Source organism: Aythya fuligula, chromosome 2 (genome assembly GCF_009819795.1).
Source record: "Aythya fuligula isolate bAytFul2 chromosome 2, bAytFul2.pri, whole genome shotgun sequence".
Taxonomy (NCBI): domain Eukaryota; kingdom Metazoa; phylum Chordata; class Aves; order Anseriformes; family Anatidae; genus Aythya; species Aythya fuligula.
The window spans coordinates 92,470,422-92,487,628 of NC_045560.1; the positions used below are offsets into that span (position 1 = coordinate 92,470,422).

At 36.5% G+C, this 17,207-nt stretch overlaps 1 protein-coding gene across 2 annotated transcripts in view; it reads right to left on the reverse strand.

The window, feature by feature from the left end:
* Positions 1-17,207, reverse strand: part of LPCAT1 (lysophosphatidylcholine acyltransferase 1) — a 55,409-nt gene that overhangs the window by 18,744 nt on the left and 19,458 nt on the right. For both annotated transcript variants that reach the window (XM_032180911.1, XM_032180912.1), the window contains 4 exons: positions 13,974-14,008; positions 11,446-11,500; positions 7,669-7,751; positions 3,646-3,771 (listed from right to left, as the gene is read on the reverse strand). In XM_032180911.1, coding sequence (XP_032036802.1) covers positions 3,646-3,771; positions 7,669-7,751; positions 11,446-11,500; positions 13,974-14,008 — 299 coding nt within the window. The remainder of the gene's footprint in view (positions 1-3,645; positions 3,772-7,668; positions 7,752-11,445; positions 11,501-13,973; positions 14,009-17,207) is intronic.

Sequence of the window (17,207 nt, forward strand, 5' to 3'; positions counted from 1 at the left end):
AATAACAACATACTCAAAAGTTTAAAAAAAAAAAAAAAAAAGAAAGCATTCCTGGTAGGAAGATTATCCTATACTTAAGCTCCAGACCTCGATTGCTAGCTGAAATGACTGAACAACCCTTCCCAAAAGTTGCTCTTAAATAAAAACACAATTACAATGCTCTCTGCCATTAGCTAGCTTAACCTGCCAAAAAAGGACTAAACAACTCCAAGCACTGTATTTCTGAAGTATAAGACCCAAGTATGTTCAAGTTCTTTCAGAGACCGCATACCCTACAGAACATTCATATGTTCGCCCTCCTGGCAGGAAAGCACCTGCCATAAGTTTCAGTCCTAGGAAGTATAAAAAGAGCAGTGAAACACTCCCCTGCAACATTTGTTTTCCATGATGTAGTAAAAAAAAAGGAGCAGGCACAAAGGAATCCATGGAAGGCTTGAGATGCACACAGCACTCAGCTTCTAACATGCAGCATTACATGTAAAACCAGTCCACGGATGATAGATCCTCCCTGTAGGAGCTGAAATGGATTTTAACTGTAGGATGAGGCCAGCTGGCATCTGAATGCTCCCTTGAGATAAGCCAGCACTGACACAGAATATGCAGTCTAGCATCTGTCTCTAAACCAGAGAGATTTGATTTGGAATACAGTGACTCAAAATTCACTTTCCAGAACTGAGTAAGCACTTGTTTGGTGAGTAGTATTTGAAGCTTGATGGGGTCAAGTCTTCACCAAACATCTAGCTAAACAGTCTGAAAAGCTAAAAGTTTGACAGGCAAAACCTTGTATTGAAAACAGACATAAGTTAACACAAATCTTACAGACATCTTGTGGTTTTGGATTATAAGTATAGAAAAAGATGCAAGACTATCTCAAAACCAGTATGTGGATCAGTGAGTTGACCATTTTGCTTCAGCTTGAGTCTGAATGCACTGTACTTAGCTGGAATCCAAGGGGGGTTCACTTCCCTCTAGCCCCATCAGAATCAGAAAGTAACTGGTGTGTGGATGACCAAGACATACAATGCTGAGGTCTTTTGAAGCCAAGCATTCCAAATCCCACAACAGGCTGCAGTTCAAAACCAATATGAAAAGGTTTGAATGTCTCAATTCCTTTACAATTGTTACTTTTATCCCAGTGGAGGCTATAAAAGCTAGAAGGCCAGTAGTGGCTGCCTCTGCCCATGAAATCACGTTTGTTTGCCTAATGGCTTCAGTGCAGCATCAAGGCTATATGGGATATAACACTGTTTGCTACTGTGGCGTTTTGCTTGATTTTGTAAACCAATCCCTAAAGATGGAAAGGCTATTTTTCAGGATGAACAGCTCTGAACATTTAATCCTTCACAGCAGACTTGACGGGAAAACCAGATCCCTGGTGGTAGGATACTTTCAGCAGAATTACCACTGTTCTTAGTGAGTGAAATGTCTTACCCTCCTTAAAGCTAGTTGAAAACAAACTCTTTCCTAGCTGCTGTGGCTACATGGCTTCTGGATTGCAATTGGATGCCCCAACTGGAGTACAGGCTGAGCAAATTTTACAGACATGTAAACGGTAATGAATCCTGTAGATACATCATAGGAACAGAAACAGTTCTGCAGTGTAGCAAACCGAGATATAACTTGACTTCAAAGAAAACAGAGGAAAAGCAAGTCTGGATTTGCCTTCTAGAAGTCTTGCATTTAAAAGTGGGTGTTACCTAGAAGGTATGTTCTTGCTCAAAAGCAAGTATTAAAAACTGGAAGCAAAATCCATTTGATAAAATTCACTGTTTGAGTTATTCAGGGATATGACTAGATGATCTTAATGCCATGCTGGCCTCAAAGCCTTTCAATAAGCAGCAAATGACTGCATTTCCATCAATCATGCATTAGAGGTGAAATCACATTACAAGCTTCATCCAATTGTGCCAGAAAAATACCATGGTAATAGCCTTCTTTGCTGGCATGTACACAAATCAAGACAGGATGATAGTTCACCAATGTGCAATTGCTCAAACCAGACAAAACTTTCGGGTTGTGGGGAACCTCACTTACAAATATACATAAATCATTTTAGAGGCGAAAGCAAAGATATCAAGAACTGTAATTTAAAAACACAGCTTTAAATTCAGCAGACAGAAGCCAGTGAATGTTACAAGGAGATTAAACTGAATCCTGGGATTATCAACTGCATCATAAGAACGAGGCTTTTTTTTTTTTTTTTTTTTTTTTTTTTTTAATATGTTGGAGGAGTGTTGTGTGTTTTGTGTGCATGTGTTGTACATTCAGAGGTTTTGGAAAAATGAAGCAAGAATCTATCTGGTTCATCTACCTCTAGAAGTCTCTATCATCCTACTGGAAATGCTGTTCTACATTCCTTTTTCTCTAATGCATCCTTGCCTCCTTTTTATTTCCAGTTATGTACAGAAGCTGGAAGATGAAGGAAAAAAAGTGAAATAAAATAAAGTATGGAATTGAAACATTAAAACTATGCTCCATACTTTCAGGTAAGGAGACACAAAAGGAAAAGGGTGTTTACATATTAAAGTAGTTAATAGGCTGAGAATGTAAGTTTAGTTTGTGGTTGTTTAATAGGATGAGAAGAGAAACACAGAAGAAAAGCTAAAAACAGCAGTAAGTTCTATGTGGTTTATGTGTTTCCCCCCCCCCCCCCCCCCCCACTGTTTCCTGAAGCTTTTTGGGGAGGTAGAGCCAGAGGGAACTGATGTCATAAGAGGAGAGAAGAGATGAGACATACTGCTTAAAAGAAGCTACAGTTTCATTAGAAAGTACATCTAGCAGTAACCCACTCAAAAGACCAACCACTTTGTGCTTCCTGGGAAACAGTGACCTCTCTGCCCTCTCTATTACAACACTACCCAGTCACAAGACTGTGCTATGCCAGCACTGTTCTCCTTCATAGATGGCATGGGGAAAGGGTAATTGACCCTTAGCTGTATCAAATGTTACAAGCCCCACAGTATTCCTGACCCTCCCTGGGAGGGGTCTTCCACTTCTGTACAGGAATGAACTCTATACACTGCTCACTTGTTAGACTGAAAAAAAAATTATATAAATTTTACAACTTATTCCACACATTTGGGTCTAGGGGTATTGCTTGCAAGTAGAAAAAATCCTGTATTTCTTGGTGCACAGGCAAACGCCTTTCAAAATGTGTTTCCACTCTCATCTTAAGGGCAGAAAAGAATGCGAGCCCTTGTTTATGCATAAAACAGCTTCCCCAGTCAGGGGGAAAGGCTTAAAGCCCTTGCAAGTATGCAGTAAACAATAATTATATAGTTTTCCTGTTCAGATGACCAGAAAAAGGTTATCCACCCTTTTCTGCAAAAGAGAAGGCTTGATTCCCCAATGCATGAAGAGAAAACAAAACAAAACAACAAAAAAAAAAAAGAAGAAATAATTTTAAAGGCATCTAGGGCTGCTCTTTTTTCCCTGATGGTTTAAGTAATTGTCTTGACATCTGAAGTTGGCTTTGAGACATTTGATTCTAATACAGTATTGGTTTAACCTTTATATTAGTTTCCCTGACTACAGTATGACTACATTCCATATGTACTCATAAATGTAATATTGTTATATGAAGAAAAACCATACATAGATATATAATAAAGATGCACCTTATGTATAAATATTGTATATGCTCACCCAAGGCTTCTCACAAGCTTTGCAAATTCTAAAAGACACGTGTCTGAAGGCAGACGAAGTTGTCCTTCAGCCAAGGCTAGCTGACAGTCTTCAAATGTATAGTCTGTCACTGAAACTCCCAATGCCCTTGAATAAACCAGAGAAACACAGGAAGCAAATTAACCTATGAAAACTGAGCAGAATGTTCATTATTTTGTTTTGTACTGCAAGAAACCCTGCAACAACTCTTCTCCTCTCTGAAGAAATAAGGGAATCCCATAGGAGAAAGTTCACATACAAAGAATGAAATATTGTACACTATGAACCCACTACAGAACATATATCCTTACTTCATAAGTACATGAAAATGTAAAAGAACAAGGCAAAAGTCTTTAATACTTTCAGAGAAGTAACAAAAATAATTTCCAAGTTATTCATCCATAATTATGTATTTTTCAAGTTTTAATGTGAAGTTTTTATACTGTTATTACATTAACATTAATAAATCAATCATCACCTGAACAGAACTGTTACCTTCAGATATTAAAATTATACAACAGGCAATATTTTTAAGAGTACTCCATAAAGAATGGATAGAACTTAAAAGAACAAGTAAACTCTAAGCAAACATGACATATTTAAATATATGCAATAGATGGAAGAAAAAAAAAATACTCCCAAGTGTTCGTGCACCAAACAATTAAGTATTCTTTTTTTTTTTTTTTCAAACTTGATGCTGTGTGGTACAAACTGCAACAAAGATAGCTCACAAGGAAATCTTGATAAAGCAGTTACATTATATTTGCTGCACTGAAGTTTAGAGAAAGACTGTTTTTTAAGAAGCCTTGAAGAATTCAGTGTACAAATGTAAAAAGCAATTTAGAAAGCAAACAGCTTCATACAAGTTACTCATCTGCCATATTTTCCATTATACTCGATTTTACTTGTAGTAATATAGAACATCATTTCTACTGTGCAGCCTTTTCTAGTTTGATAAAGTCCTCACAGGATTTCCTAACTTTCATTCCTTTCATCTGGAGGTTTTTCTACCTCATTAGTAATCACCTTTTTTGTCTATTAAATTAACTTACATCAATAGCAAGACTTAAAAAATCCTGAGACATATCACAGTCATTTTGGCTGTGATGAAGATTCTGCATCCAATGCTGCACTTATTGTAGCCATTTTGATCTGTAATTGTAGTTTCATATAATAACCAATTAGTTTCTGTTAAGTAGCTTCTTCCTAAGAACCTCTTAAAAGGCCTTTGAATGCCAGCGTGAGGTCCACGAGCCAGATCTTTTATCCACTGATTAACTTCAGCAATTCTAATACAGTAGTGAGATATGCACTTAATAATAAAGCTACTGATCGGGGTTTCTCTCTTCTAAGGATAAGAAAGTAAATACTCATGAAAAAATATCACTGATATTCAAGCTCAAAAGTACTAAATGTGTTAGATATTACTTATAAGCTACTTATGAATAAACAGGACGTACACTGTCGTGTTTCTGGATGAATGGCCTCACTCTTGCACAAAAAAAAAACAAAAACAAACAACAAATAGGAAGGGAACAAAAAGAAGCAGCCAACTAAATCAAAAATATGTATAGATGTATAAAAAGGTGTATAGAAGAGGCACTAGTATTACACAACATGAAATTAATTTTCTTTGGAAGAAGAAAGAAGGAGTGCTTATCGTGCCAGTTTAGATTACTTCCTATTCCCTACTTTCGTACTGTGTGTGCTCTAGATCATCTTGTTAAAAACTTCCCTGTCAAAGATCAGGCAGGGAAACAGATGAATTCCAGGGCTGAAAGAATACAATATAACCCACAAGGAGTACTACCCAGAGCGGCTTACCTAAAGGAATGTGGTAATCACTAAGGTCACGTCCAGTCAGGCACATTACACAAAATTTAATTAGATCTTAAAGGCAACAGTAGGTGTAGCACGCAACAGAAATATGGGAACTTATAGAAGAAGTGTGGGGAAAAGACACAGAAAAAGAGAAGCTAGTTAAAAATAAGCTAAAAGAAGAAATTGAAAGGGTAAACGTTCATTTGTGGTACAGAATGAGACATCATATTAGGGAATCAGGATAAAAAAAAATATAAAAAAAAGTTGTTAGCACAAAAAAAGTCCAATATGACTAAGCAACAGATTAAAGGTGGCAACTGGAAGGATTTTTTTTTTCTTAAGAAAATTTCAAGGAAAACAGAAGATGACAGACAAGTTAAAACATAATCATAAGCTGGCAAGCCAAAGCAAGAAACAATAAATTGTAAAAATAAATAAATGTTGGAAGCTTTTCAAATACCTCAAAAGGAAGATGACTAAGAAAGATCAGGCTATTCAAACTCCATGCTAGGTAAAGGCCTGCCATACTGGCATCCCAAGAGCAATGCCAGATTTAAATACCAACCCCTACATAATGGTCCCTAGACGAAGCCTTTTGAAAGAGGAACAAAAATCTTATGATAGAACAAATTATAAAAAAAAAAAAAAAAAACAAACCAACTATGACCTGCTCTTTTAATAAATAGCTGTGTACCCCCCTTACATAAGGGGCAGCATTTCAACCAGACTCAGTGCAATCGGTACAGGAAAATTGCTACTGCAGCTAACACCTGCATCGTCAACACAGACACAAACAGGCTTGAGAAGGACAAAGCACCTTCTCTTGCTCATCTGTTGGCAGTTTTCCAGCCTTCGTACCTCCAGAAAAAGCAAAACGAAACAAAATCGTATGTTTATATATACATCCAGACTTTTAGAATTACAAAAAATCAGAAGCAAGGAAGATGAAGAAGCAACTTTTGTTCAGAGTTAAGTTCAGTTGTACGATCAGCCAAGGCCAGATAAAATTAAGAGTTCAAGGGGCTCCTGAGTTCAGAAGATAAATCACAAGCCATATAGGGCTAACACTTTAATACGAGAAGACCTTGATTTCAGCTCAGAACACTGAAAAAGCTGAAGCTGGGGAATATCCAGAGTTCATTACTTCTGCTACAACTTGCAATTTTTCCAGTTTCTTAGAATAAAGACAGGCATACTAGCATTCAATGTAAAAACCTTGATGCAACTTTAACTCACAGGATTTTCTACAGAACTATTTCAACTTGTCTCCATCAAGCTCTCTCTACTTCAATTCAACTTCTAGGAAAAGAAAGGTTATTTCAATTTGAGATGCAGATTGCAAGTGCACCATGTTTTTTATAAACTAGGAATGTAGCAGCTTTTCCCATGCCTTCACCTGGAAGCATTTTTCTTCCCCCCTCTTTTCTTCATACTACCTCTACTTCCCCAGTTCGTTAACCTGAGCTTGCTCTCTTCAATGTTCAGCTAATTTTATGTGGCCAGATATGCATGTCTACTTGACATACCTTAAGACTTTTTTCACCCTTGCCTTCCTTGAAATGCTGGGCATTTACCTTTCATATCACCACCCAACATGGAATTCCAAAGCCAGCAAGTCAGTTCAAGCAAAACAAAAATACAAAAGTCTTCTTGCAAACCCAGTCTGTTGCAGGGGATGAATTGAAGTGTGTATCAGTGGTTGTTTGTGTTTCATCAGTGTTCTATTTCTAAAACAGCAGCAGCTTTCCTATGCTTTACTATTTGAAATAACCACAGGTAAACAACGAATACATGGAACTATTCTTAACTCCATTAAAAAGTCATTGCTGAAAATGCAACCTCAATAGCACACAATTCAGCTACATTAGCTTTCATATGATTCAACCATACCTTCCTCCCCAGAGGACTTTCACACCCACAGCAGCGAAAGTATTGGATTGTTATATAAAGATGTTTAAAAAAAAAAAAAAAAAAAAAAAAAAAAAAAAAAAAAGCAACCCCTACAGTTCCTGCCTCCCTGCCTTCCTCACCGAGGAAGGCGAGTGCTATATAGTTTTGTATGCACTACGGAAGATGACAAACTGCTTTGCCAGTAGGCAAAAACACTGACTTGATTTAACACATTTCTTTGATAGTAAAATTAAATCATCCATCTGTTTTTATTGCATATTACAACATACTTACTCTGCCATTACACGTCTGACGTTATTGGCGTATAACACTGGATTCCTTCTTTCTTCTTCTGACGGAATATACACAGGTAGAAACTGCATACAGAAAACTGAATTATACCAAGAACATTTAACGTTTTAAGCAACTTGTATTGCAGTACCGTGGTGAAAGATTTATACAGTGCATCTTTAAAAAAAGCACAACTCAAATGCTTAAAATTCATCACACTTCCAGAAATTCATTTCTTACCTCATGGAACCCAAAGATTTTTATCTTCTTTTCATTAAGTGGGAACAGGAAGTTTTAAATCATTTGGAAGTATTAGCATTTTCTTCCATGAGCCCCTGACATTGAAATTATACTTCTTTTTTGTTCAGCTCTTCAGAGATAACCAAGAAAACCATCTGCTACATGAGCTTTGTTGAAAATTAGCTTAAATATTGAGAATTAAAGTTCTCAGAACATTAGATATTTACTGTTCCCACCTCGTATTTTGTAATCATTCAATTTGCACATTAAGCAGTCAAGCATTTTCATCCTTCTGTTGTCGGAAATTTTTCAAAAATTTCTCCTTCAAATTGGGCACCGGGTATTAGTACTCAATTAACAGAAAACCTCTAAATGCATGCAGAAGTGACCACACAATTAAACCAGAGCTGCTGGAGACCTGTGATAGAAGAGGCAGCTTTCAGAATGAGATGGCCTACGTTCAAAGATGTTTGAGCTTTTACCTATGACTAAGTATTTATTAAACTATGATGTAGGCACCAAGATCATTCCCAGTTTCACCTACAAAAACCCTCAGAACATCTCATTTCCACTAACTCACTCTTCAGATATAACGAGTAAGAAGGAATCACTGACTCCTCCCCACCCCATGTCAGTACAAGACAGACAATTCCTTTGGTAGTGTAATGACATGAGAAAATTTATACACTAACTGATCAAAATGTTTATAGTTCTGTGGAAAGCTTCGGAAGAAGAAAACAACTGTCATAAGCTTAGTTATATTTAACATAGTTACCTATGGGTAGTACAAAACTGGAATTATGATCCAGGAATTTCATACTGGTCTTTAAAAAGAAAGTAAGAATTGGAAAATAAACATCTGTTTTTATCATTTAAGCAAAGAATTCTTAATAACTGAAGTTAGCAGCATTTTCAGTATCACATAATGGTATGGTCAGCAGAACCCAAAATTCTGGGTCATCTAAAATCATTAGAAGTTTGTTTCTTAGAAGTGTTCAAAGATTGAAAAAAAAAATTTACTTTGAGTTTTCCTAGTTTCCCTATACTCAGCACTGTAACTGAAAACACACTATTCTTCTCTTCTAGGTGCACAAGTAATTATGTTGGTCCAGCAAGATATAACATATAAAAGGACAAAGAACATGAAGCTAACAGAGACAGAAAGATTGTTCCTTCAAATTGCAAGCCCAATTATATTTCTTTTACTTGAGTTGCAAATTGCTATCAAGTAATTCATCCAAATGCAGGACAAGTTTGAATATGAGGCAATTTCAGAGGTGTTCTATGTACCTGTGCCTAACGAGATGGAAACAGCACCGTCATTCTGGCATCACGAGCAAAACCAACAGAACTCTCAGCTACTGTGAGGTGATGGATGTTTGAACACTGATGCTGACAGGCCAGCAAAACAAACTGGCACGAGCCAAAGCAAGCTGCACGTGCTGATGATCACACACCCTTTTTTTCTTTAAGAGCTTGATTGTACACTTGGAATCATTCTGGTATGCAAAAGATGGACAGCCCAATCTTTATAGCAACCTATCATAAAACCTACGCTGATGTTTGCTTTTCAATATACATGCTGGATGACATGTATGGTACACCACGACATTCATTTTATACATAGAAAACCAGACCAGAAAACCTCTGATTCTGATTGCTTGGCAGTTAGACCTTACCAGCTATTATCTAATCAAAACCATACTAATACTGTACTGTCTGGCTGTACACCTCCCTGAATAACTGGATCTTCAGCTCTTACTCTGTTATCAACGTTGGTATTTATTTACCAGTATCCCTGTGTTGATGGAACAAGGCAGGAGTAAAAGCCAACTAACTTTGTAGAGCAGGGAAAAACCACGACTGTGAACACAGAACCACCCTTTCTTCCACTACATTCCTCAATCTGCAGCACTTCCTTTACAAGACCAGATTCAATATGTAGCTCTCAAGCACGCTGCCTCAGCCTTGCAAACAGCCTGGCAAAAATCTCTGCTCCTCTACGCTCTGCCAGCTCGTGCTCTAGGACAGGGTATTTCATTTACTTAAAGACGACCAAAGACCATAACTTGTCCTTGTGCAAGATGTCTGTGAGCTACAAAACTCAGCAACTGCTAGCAGCTGCTGCCTCAAAAATCAAGAAAGCTCAGCAGTGTTCACTTGTGTGAAAAGACTCATTTTACTTGCCTAGGGCAGAAAATCATGTTTCCAAGAGAGTAAAAATCCTGCTTGCTCATCAGCTGGTTTATTTTATACTTGCAAGAGGCAGTAACTCCCCAGCCCTTCTAGCTCATATATACCTTACTAGAAGGCAAAATATGAGTTTTGAGATATTCATCTGAATATAAGTCTTTCACACAAGTAGAGAATACTGACTCATCTTTGCAATGGAATTTCTCAAGCATTAAGAGTACTTGAAAAAAAGTTACAAGACAAACATGGGAAAAACAAAGTATTATAAACAGATATAAAGTGAAAGAATCCAGTTGTTACACACTATATAAGCAGGACAGCAGGAGCCTGGTAGAATACTTTTAAAGTAAAACATATCTCCCCTGTGAAAAAGATCTTATCTGCTGTGGGTTACCAAAACATAACGGGGAGTAGTTTACTGTAAAAACATTTTCAGATAACTTTATCATCCCTTTTGTAAGCTGGCAGTTCCTATTATCTTTTATGCAACTTTTTTTTGTTGTTAAAGTACATCTACTTTTCTTCTTTTTGACACCACGATCAGACCACTATTTTGTAAATAAGATTTTTTTTAAGCCATTAATAGCTGAAAACTTTCAACTGAAGTGATAACACCAAACACAAGTTTCTGCAAGACATACAATTGTTTAGTGGCCAGTATTCTGTGCATTCATTGTTTTCCAAATATTTATTGAAGAAACAAAACACAGAACATTGCAACGATTACTGTGATTAGGATATGTCGTATATAACAATAGCAATAGTTCTTCCTGCTAATTTACCCTGCCATCAGATCCATCAGTCAAACATGAATACATTTTCACATTTCCACTTCAATAGCCTTCGGCCTTAAGACCACAATGTTTTCCTCAAAACAATGTTAAGAATATACATGAACTCCAATTTTGTGTTTTCTGATTCCACATTCAGAACATTGCAGAAATTGTAAAAGTCACTGTAAGCGGTTTCTTATTCTTTAAAAGATAGTTCTTATTTTGTACATCAGCATTCACTAAGTTCACTGTGATTGCTAGAATAGCAAATCATAGCATTACAAGATAAGAGCTTTATTCACAATGCTAACTCTATAGTTGGAAATATATCTACTCAATTTAAATAAGAAAGTCATAAGCCAAGTGGGAAACTGTATTTTTTTTTTTTTTAGTTTTAGGTTACGTTTTCAGATACAGATATACTTGTCCAAAATAAGTGGTATTTAAACTTTTTTTTTTTAAAAAAAAACAGTGTAAGCAGAGTTTGATTGCAAACTTTTACTGCAGAATTATGAACAATATGATGTATACTGCTGTATATGATGTTGCTCTGAATACACTTTATTTTACTGACCTCAATTTCCACGGAATTGTGAAACTGACACAATGTAAGCCACAGAATTTCTAACCTAAAAGGGAGAAAAAAAGGAAAAGGATGAAGAAAAAAAATTAAACATAGTGAAACAGTAGTACATTATGCTCTGAAGTCTTCAGGTAGCTTTCCTACTTGCAGGTATATAGGTACAATCATATTCAAATACAAATTTAACAGAAAAGGTCTTTGAGAGTACTTCTACACATTACGTTCTGTAAGGGGGGACAGGAGCATTTTATACTGAATATATATATGTATAATATATACAGCATCTTAAAAGACACCCAGAATTAAAGACAAACAGTAACATACACAGTTACTCATACATACAACAACATGACTGATGTACATGTATGCAGAGAACATAAAGAAACTGCAAGTCTGTTTCAGGAAAATGCTGTATTCAACAAAGTTGACAAGATTAATTAAAACCACTATGATTATATCTTTACCTTTGTTTAGAATCAAATTATACTTCAGAAATCTGTTAATGAAATGCAGTACATGTGTTTCAGTAGTCTAAGACACAAGATACTTCTTTCTAAGGTTGAGTGGACTCCAGTAGTGTTCAAACTGAGGATAGGAATTAGTAAACCTAAGTTAGGGAGCAGCATTAGTAGGCACACTTTATACTGTATTTGGGTACATACAGCAGCCAATTATTATGTTAGAAGTGCAGATAAAAATCCTCTTAGGCAGATAAAGTGCACTTACTAGAAGCAGTACTAATTTGTGACACACTCATTCAGGGATGCAGCACGTTTGTCTCCTTTCCAATTTAACTTCCAATACATTAAAACAAAGAAAAGGTACAACCACCACAATAGAACTTATGACTTCACATTTACACCATTAACAGTAAATGTGAAGATCTGATTCTCTACATCCTACTCCAAGAACATTAAAAACAGCTAATAATTTATAAGCACAACTTTCTCACTTCCAACTCTATAATCCTCAAAGATACCTAAAAAAATCTGCTCCAACTTTTTACACACTAACCTTAAATTAAAAACATTAATAAATAGTTGATAGAAGCCATATTTAACTCCAAGTCTAAGGTAGAGAAAATTTAAGTTGTATGCTGTTGTCCAAGGCTTTAAGGTGCAGTCAAGTTAATCTGAGCTGAATAGCAAACTAGTAAAAACATTGCTTTCTGAAAGTGTTCAGTTTCCATGAAACACGTTTTCAATCTATTTTATGGGCTGCATCAACTTTGAATACCCTGCCAATCTTCTGTAAACAGAATACGCCTGGATACAGCAACGTTTTCAAATTATGTTCTGGCTGACACCAAAATAAAATGACACAAGACAACAGATGTTTGAGAAAGTGAATGTAGCAGCCTTAACAGTATTTTCTGCTAAGACATCAGAAATACCTGTTAGGCCACTCAGGAGAATTAAACCTAATTAAGTAAAACAGTAATTTAAATGCCCCAAGTGAATTTGCATAACATTACATGCTACTTCAGAATTTGATTCAGCTTTCATTTGACTTAAGTTTGTTCGCAGGGGTCAACAGTTCTGAATGAGAGTATTGTGTTATACACATTTAAGTGCTTTGAGGTAACCCATCTACAAGTTCCTCCCCAACTCCTATATGTTCCTGACTCCTCTGACAGGAGCTGGAAGTTTTTAAAGCTGCAAGTTTCAATTAAAAGTTTAAAATGTGATCAGTGATTTTCTCAAGTCTCCAAATTTGTGTCTTTAATTAGATCTGGCTCTTAGTCCAACTAAAGGTGAAAAAAATGCTAAATTACTTGAATCCTGGCTTATCACAATGGTTTCTTCATTCCTACTAAAATACAGGATCTCAGGTGGGACATTCAAAACAGCAGTTACCAAGGAAGAGGCAAACCATTAACCATGGAATCCAACTACCCTTCATTTAGGATTGAAAATTTCTGGTTTTGATCTTCATTTAAACGTTTTAGAACTTCTAAACTGACTCCAATGTTGAAACAGCATAGGAAAAAAAATTAAATGAACCCAAACTCCTCCATTTTGAATTTTACATGACATTAATTTGCTAAGGAACCTCTAGAATAACATAGTGTTTTAAAATGAGTCAAAGTTACAATCAGGCAAGACAATGGAAACGATATTTTCAGATTTCCTAGGTGGGATGACTGTCTCCATGGGACTAGACCAATTTCAAACAGTAGCCATACAGACTTCATACAGACACTCCAAATCAACTTGCAGGCAATAAAATATGTAGAGCAGAAGCATCTCGTTTTACTTCAGGCTCAGAGGAAGAAGAAAAGAAATAAAATTCATCCAGCAAGCCATCAAAACCATAGTATCAGAAATACACTGTTTATAACTGGATTCCTCTAACTGAACATTATCATAGTTAGGGAATAATGCATAAAAGACTAAAACCCACAGCACAATGCAATAGCCAGCAATTACTGCTTGACTACATACTTCTACAAATCATGTAAATAGAAGCTAATTAAGGAAAGCAATTATGATGCAAGCAATAAAATATAAACCACTTACGCTCCTGGGCCTTGCCATGTCCATGTGATTGTATCCTTCAGAAAGGAAGCATAACAGTTTTAATTATTGCACTTTAAACTTCTGTTAAATTATAGATGGCATAACTGATGACATATGGCTAATAGGTTTTCATGCAAAATTCAATTTCCACAAGTTCTTAGTCCCAACATGAGTAAACCAAAGATAGCAGGAATCAAACTCTTATGAAGCTAGGAAACACCCACCAATTCAGCTCATAAATGTGGAATATCTATATCTGTTTTTAGAAGACATGTTATAAGACATGTAAAGATTTTCAGGGAATTCTTAAAAAGCTGTTAATCTTGGAAAAAAAAAAAAATATATAATATTTTAAACCACAAGCTGATGTTCCTTGAGATTCTCAGTCCATGTGCGTTTTCCTGACCCACCCTGCTGGACAGAGTGTCCAGGAAGTGTCCCTACACTGTAGCTGGACCTCCAAGCTACAGATATGAGCTCTGCAACAATTCTCGAGTGTCTGAGACCTGTAGAGATGACTTAATGGGAATCCTCTCAACTGAAAAGAATTAGTAGGACCAGGAAGACCACATGTTTTACCTCAAAGAGGATTTTTCCACTTGCTTTTTTTCCCCTCACGCATGGCATCCATCCATCTGCCTGATCCAAAAATCAAATGGTACAAGACATCTAAACCCACCGAGCTGCTCTCAGGGAAGACGAGCAACACTTTTAGATGGCTGACATGAAAAAGTTTACAACTCCAAATCCCAAAGCCACATGGGAACATTTCTTGGAATCCACAGTTATAATCCTGCTCAGAAAGTAGGGGGTGATGCCTAGCAGGAGTTTTAACCTCCTTTCTACTACTCAGAAATTACTGTCAATCATCCCTGAATTCTAACCAATTTTTTATTGCAATAAAAGGGTCTTGAAAGAGATGGAGATGATGCCTTTATGAACCGTCAAAAAAAAAAAAAAAAGGAATCGTGTGTAAAACATTAACAGAGGGGAAATAGCAGTTAAAGAAGTAAACAAGATGCAACTAGCCAAAAGAGAACAGAGACCTTGAATGGAGTATATAACAGATCACAAGAAGGAAGATGACAAAGGTCACAAGATTTTTAAACCATAAGATTAAGAAACAGTGTAGGAAAAAATTGCAATACTTGGAGACTTAATTTACATGTAGGAGCAAGAATGCAAAAACCTGAAAATGAGTTCCAGGTTTGTTTGTTTGTTTTTTGATTAACTGGAAAAATCATGCAGAAAGCCAACAGGACTCAAGAAATTCATGTTTCTAAAACATTGGAAAGATTTCTGTTAGCCTACTGAAAAAATTCTAGGTTCGTTCTATGCTACCACAGAAAATCTTTTTAAAGAGTTTAGGTGATCGATCACATGCTGTGATCTTGAAAAAAATCAAGTTAAACTCCTTTTAATTACAACTTAAAAATGTGACTCAAGGAAAACTGAAAGAAGGCAGCACAGGCATGAAAAGTGAAAAATATGATTATTGTGATAGATCGACAGCCTGGAATAAGGTCAATACACCATGAAGGACTGCTAAGAATTTAAATTTTGACTTTCAACAGTTATCTTAAAACCAAACAAAATATCATTAAAAAGCATTCCATTTCCAGCAATTGACATGGGTGCACGAGTGTAGACTTCTCCACCTAGTAATCTTATAGAACTTGGTCTCTAGTTCTGCCATGAAATAAAATTCTTATGGCAATTTTGATGTCTCTGGTAATACTGCAAATAAACTCATGAGGGGCTTTGTTTTTCCCATAAAGAGCTTTCATTTATAAGCCCTGGCCATTGAAGAGTAGATGGTTGATGTTCTCTCTTACCAGGGAATAGATTTGCCATAATAGAGCACCAAAGCACTACATGTATCTCACTCATCTCCCTAAATTACAACAGTGCAGGAGACAAAGAAAAAGCCAATCCCCCTGCCTTTGGCTAGGCAAAGGATCACTAAAGAAGAGTAGATATTTTCAGAATTCAGCCCTCGATAAACTCAAATACGTAACATATCTATCAACAGTCTGGTGAGAAATTCCCAATACGAATGTCACAGTAGACATGTGGGCTTTTTTCTCATCGAGAACATTTGGATGCAACAGGGATAAGGAGTAAATGCCAGGGAGTGCAGAAGAGGATTGCGTCCTTCAGAAGAGAGAACTATTTATTAGTAAGCTCTTGCTAACGTATATTTTTAGGATGAAAAGAGCAAGCAGAAGACAGTAAGTAGTGTTTTCCATACCTGGGTTAAGATACTTCACAGCTACCAGCGTATGCTCACAGACAGCACACACTCTGCTAACACTGCAAGAACAGTTTGAAACTCTTACATCTATTAATGGATCCTTTGGATGGTGTAGAAGTCCATCCTTCACATAATTTTATTTGATATAGGGAGATGCTGGAGAACCATACCGAGCTATAAACATAAGAGCAAACATTGTAGCAGAAGGAGAGCAAGCATATAAAAATACAACCACTCAGCTCTGACACAGTAACACTGAAGAAGAGATGCTGCCAAACCTCACAACAAATAGCACGGCTAATTTCGGGAGACACGTGGACATCGAAATACGGTTAAAATAGATCTGTAATATTTAGAGAGGTATATAGCCTTCCATAGTTACCAGCACTCTGCTAGAAAATTCAAATAAAGGAAGAGCTATATGAACAATGAAGGGAATTAGCATAAAAATGAATTGTAAAACAATTGCTGTAGGACCTGTGGATTGGGCATCCGAGCATTTCCTTTAAATGGAATATAGTCAGTAGCTGTCTAACATCCTACATGCAGAGCACGATGGCTGAGCTCAAGCTAAAAGCAGTGGAGTGACCGAACACAATGCCTGACTCGACTTTGCTGGCTACGGAAAGAACTTAAATTCTTCTGTAAACCCCAAATTATAATATGCAGTGGTCAAACAAGTAGACAGAGAAGAAGCCAGAAACAATTAAAGTTTTCCAGAAATGTAGTCCTACCCTATGAAAACCATTATCTCCCTACTCCATTCTTTCTTGCTACTTAACTCTTAACTGCAGCCTAATCAAAATCTCACCTTCATATACCACCGTATTGTATTCCTCCTTCCCCTCCTCATTCCAACTTCGATACAACTCTTCTCTGATCCCAAACTAATATAAACTTAAGCAGCAATAGCAGTTATTCTCCTCCCCCACTCAACGTTTAATGAAAGTTTGGAGGTTAAATTACTCAGCAAGGCACTG